Source organism: Salmo salar, chromosome 16 (assembly GCF_965601325.2).
Source record: "Salmo salar chromosome 16, fSalSal1, whole genome shotgun sequence".
In the NCBI taxonomy this organism is placed as follows: Eukaryota; Metazoa; Chordata; class Actinopteri; order Salmoniformes; family Salmonidae; genus Salmo; species Salmo salar.
This window is the reverse complement of record NC_138306.1, coordinates 61200774-61205842: the sequence shown is the minus strand read 5'-3', so window position 1 is coordinate 61205842 and position 5069 is coordinate 61200774. Positions and strand designations below refer to the sequence as shown.

At 49.2% G+C, this 5069-nt stretch overlaps 1 protein-coding gene across 1 annotated transcript; it reads right to left on the bottom strand.

The window, feature by feature from the left end:
- Positions 1–2702: 2702 nt before the first annotated feature.
- LOC106574222 (claudin-24) lies at positions 2703–3918 on the bottom strand. The gene has a single exon (XM_014149895.3). It carries the CDS (start codon positions 3598–3600, stop codon positions 2782–2784), a length of 819 nt encoding a protein of 272 aa, XP_014005370.2. The 5' UTR covers positions 3601–3918; the 3' UTR covers positions 2703–2781.
- Positions 3919–5069: the final 1151 nt, after the last annotated feature.

The following is a 5069-nucleotide window of genomic DNA, read 5'->3' as shown; positions in this document are numbered from 1 at the left end:
ACATGGCTGGTTGGTACTAACCCATCTACATGGCTGGTTGGAACTAACCCATCTACATGGCTGGTTGGTACTAACCCTAACCCATCTACATGGCTGGTTGGGACTAACCCTAACCCATCTACATGGCTGGTTGTAACTAACCCTAACCCATCTACATGGCTGGTTGGTACTAACCCATCTAAATGGCTGGTTGGAACTAACCCATCTACATGGCTGGTTGGTACTAACCCATCTACATGGCTGGTTGGTACTAACCCATCTACATGGCTGATTGGAACTGACCCTAACCCATCTACATGGCTGGTTGGAACTAACCCATCTACATGGCTGGTTGGTACTAACCCATCTACATGGCTGGTTGGTACTAACCCATCTACATGGCTGGTTGGAACTAACCCTAACCCATCTACATGGCTGGTTGGAACTAACCCATCTACATGGCTGGTTAGAACTAACCCTAACCCATCTACATGGCTGGTTGGTACTAACCCTAACCCATCTACATGGCTGGTTGGAACTAACCCTAACCCATCTACATGGCTGGTTGGAACTAACCCATCTACATGGCTGGTTGGAACTAACCCATCTACATGGCTGGTTGGTACTAACCCATCTACATGGCTGGTTGGAACTAACCCTAACCCATCTACATGGCTGGTTGGAACTAACCCATCTACATGGCTGGTTGGAACTAACCCATCTACATGGCTGGTTGGAACTAACCCATCTACATGGCTGGTTGGAATTAACCCTAACCCATCTACATGGCTGGTTGGAACTCACCCATCTACATGGCTGGTTGGAACTAACCCATCTACATGGCTGGTTGGTACTAACCCATCTACATGGCTGGTTGGAACTAACCCATCTACATGGCTGGTTGGAACTAACCCTAACCCATCTACATGGCTGGTTGGAACTAACCCTAACCCATCTACATGGCTGGTTGGTACTAACCCATCTACATGGCTGGTTGGTACTAACCCATCTACATGGCTGGTTGGTACTAACCCATCTACATGGCTGGTTGGTACTAACCCATCTACATGGCTGGTTGTAACTAACCCATCTACATGGCTGGTTGGAACTAACCCATCTACATGGCTGGTTGGTACTAACCCTAACCCATCTACATGGCTGGTTGGGACTAACCCTACCCCATCTACATGGCTGGTTGTAACTAACCCTAACCCATCTACATGGCTGGTTGGAACTAACCCATCTACATGGCTGGTTGGTACTAACCCTAACCCATCTACATGGCTGGTTGGTACTAACCCATCTACATGGCTGGTTGGAACTGACCCTAACCCATCTACATGGCTGGTTGGAACTAACCCATCTACATGGCTGGTTGGAACTAACCCATCTACATGGCTGGTTGGAACTAACCCATCTACATGGCTGGTTGGAACTAACCCATCTACATGGCTGGTTGGAACTAACCCATCTACATGGCTGGTTGGTACTAACCCATCTACATGGCTGGTTGGTACTAACCCATCTACATGGCTGGTTGGATCTAACCCATCTACATGGCTGGTTGGAACTAACCCATCTACATGGCTGGTTGAAACTCGTCGAGAGAAGATGAAGAAAACAGTACCATTGTAGTCTGGATGTCAACCTCAGCATGTTGGAGGGAAACCAATTTTATTCAGATGAATTCATTACATTAGATTATTGATTTATGATTGATATAATTGTCAACTATTATTTACAAAAACATCTTAAATTCAGTGAACATATACTTATATATAACACTAAACTATTATTTATTGCAATTACTGTATATCAAGTGTTTAATTTCTACATTAAATTGACATTATTAAAAAAAAGATTTGTCTGAAAGAGTTAACGGCATACAGGCTTTATAGCGTCAGGGGGGATGGAGTGAGGCTGGGGCAGGTTTTATAGAGGCAGGGAGGATGGGGTGAGGATGGGGTGAGGCTGGAGCAGGCTTTAAAGAGTCAGGGAGGATGGGGTGAGGCTGGAGCAGGCTTTATAGAGTCAGGGAGGATGGGGTGGGGCTGGGGCAGGCTTTATAGAGTCAGGGAGGATGGGATGAGGCTGGGGCAGGCTTTAAAGATTCAGGGAGGATGGGGTGAGGCTGGAGCAGGCTTTATAGAGTCAGGGAGGATGGGGTGAGGCTGGAGCAGGCTTTATAGAGTCAGGGGGGATGGGGTGAGGATGGGGCAGGCTTTATAGAGTCAGGGAGGATGGGGTGAGGCTGGAGCAGGCTTTATAGAGTCAGGGGGATGGGGTGAGGATTGGGCAGGCTTTATAGAGTCAGGGAGGATGGGGTGAGGCTGGAGCAGGCTTTATAAAGTCAGGGAGGATGGGGTGAGGCTGGAGCAGGCTTTATAGAGTCAGGGAGGATGGGGTGAGGCTGGAGCAAGCTTTTTTGAGTCAGGGAGGATGGGGTGAGGCTGGAGCAGGTTTACATCCCAACAATTTCCTCTGAATCTGACATTAAAAAAGATTGTGTTGTGAATGTTGCTCCAGGTATTCCCTGTGGGTTTGACATAGAAGCATGTAGTTGCTTTATAAACAGCCTGTCAAAAAGCAGTCAGACAGAATTCCAAGGCTGGTTCACTATTTTCAAGAGAGGCAGAACCATCCATAAACCTTCCAGAATACCTCTCCCCTCCCCTCCCCTCCCCTCCCCTCCCCTCCCCTCCCCTCTCCTTCCTTCCACCTCCCCTCGCCTCAGAGAGAGGAGAGGAGATACGAGGTCCGGAGTACGGATTATTCTTCCAGGAAACCTCCCCTCCCCTCGCCTCAGACGTACTCTGGAGGTTTCCTGGAGGAATGATCCGTACTCCGGACCTCATATCTCTTCGGCGATTGTGCCTGGGGTGCTCCGTAATAGTCTGCCTGGGGTCCCCTGGAATGGTCTGCCTGGAGGCCCCTGGAATGGTCTGCCTGGTGTGCTCCGTAATAGTCTTCCTGGGGTCCTCTGGAATGGTCTGCTTGGGGGGCTCCGTAATAGTCTCCCTGGGGTCCCCTGGAATGGTCTGCCAGAGGCCCCAGACAGGATGCAAACAGGAGTAATCCAGCCACCAGCAGGAGGAACCCCCCCACCCAGCCGCAGAACAGGGCATCACCAAACTCCCAACGCGGCACCACCTCTGGCACCGACTCATCAAAGTAACGCATTACCGTCAAGTGGGCGACGTAGGAAACAGGGACCAGAGATAGCACCCCAGCTACCATCCCCAGCACCCCTCCTGCCACCTTCATGATCCTCTTGGCCCTGCAGCCCTCCATCCCCTGGCTGAAGCTGTTGACCAGGTAAAGACCAGGGATAGTCAGCAGCAGGCCCAGCAGGCCCACAGCCAGGGAGATACACATGAAGACACGGGCCACCTTGATGTCCTGAGGCAGGCCCAGCAGGCTGTCGTAGGGTCGACACTCCATCCCCCCCATGTCCTGGACCACACAGGTCTCCCAGAGACCCAGCTCATAGCTCTCTGTGAGCAAGAGGTCTGTGGACAGGGTCAGCCACTGTGGCATCAGGGTGGTGGCCAGAGCACACAGCCAGGCTGCCATGTACACTACCATCCCCAGCAGCTCCAGAGTGGAGGCACACAGGTCCATGGTTCACCCGCCCCTCTCTGGCCTCGCTCCGTTGACCCTCAAGAGCTCTTCTCTGGCTGCTGGAGAGGTTCTGGAGAGGTCTGGCAGCTCCTGATGTCCAGTAGGAACAGAGAGGCTTCTTACAGCACCTGCTAATTACTGCTGACTACTGTTCTGTTCACAGGCAGGCGGAGAGCTCCTTCACTAACAGTCCCACTCCACAGAAACACACATCATCTGGCTGGAGGCTGGGAGGAAAGGGGCTCTCTGGCACATGGCCCTCCTCTTCCCTCCCCTACCTCCTGCTGAGGCTGCTGGTCTGCCAATGGACCAGGGGAGGGAGGGTACATGGCCAGCCTCCCTGAGAATCCTGCCCTGCCCGTCTCCCAGCCCTCCCAGCCACATGGGATGGTATTAAAGAGAGACAGGAAGTTATTAAAATGCAGATTGTTGACAATTCACGACAGAGAGCCAAGTCTGGGCTCAGCCCTCCTGGTTATTGTGCACCTATCCCAAATGGCACCCTATTCCCTATTTATTGCAGTACTTTAGGAAATTATGCCTTTCTTATGCACTTCTCAGTAGTTGGTATTCAGACTTCCCTCATGAAAGTAACAGGGAGAATAGTGTACAATAGTAGGCTATACCCTCGTCTATATTCTGCACTAACCATGGAACTGTGTGATGACACAGCCAAGTATGCAACATGGGTCGGCTTCAAACTGTTATGGCATGGAATGATAATGTAGGCTAATAATAATAATGATAATGTAGGCTATACCAACTGAAGGGAACGAACATTGAATTGGCAGTTGAATGTGTTGTCATTAGACCAACTGACGGTCGATACTGATAGTGACTAATATTTAACATGACAGAAATAGGAAACAGAGAAAGCCGGAGTAGCCTATAATTAAGACATTCGAGAGTGCCCATTCTGCAAGTTAAAAGGTCGTACAATTTAAATTCTGCATAATGGCGAAGAATTTCATCAACTTTACTGTGAGAAAGTTGGTATGTTGATATGCTTCAGTTTGCTGCCATATAACTGGTTTCACGTTTGTCTCCAGCGATTAGAAGGTAAAATAGATCTTAAACAAATGTAATTTATAATTCCCTCATCCAAACGGATTACTCATTTACCTGCTCTTATCAATAGTTCTTATCAAGTTGTAAATTACAGTGCATGGAGAATGGTGTTATTTATATAAACAAAATAAGTAGATTATTTTTCGACTTGGAACCGGCAGGTTCACTAGACCTTATTCAATCAAATTTCAATCAAATGTATTTATAAAGCCCTTTTAACATCAGCCGATCAAAGTGCTGTACTGAAACCCAGCCTAAAACCCCAAACAGCAAGCAACGCAGATGTAGAAGCACGGTGGCTAGGAAAAACTCCCTAGAAAGGCCAAAACCTAGGAAGAAACCTAGAGAGGAACCAGGCTCTGAGGTGTGGCCAGTCCTCTTCTGGCTGTGCCGGGTGGAGA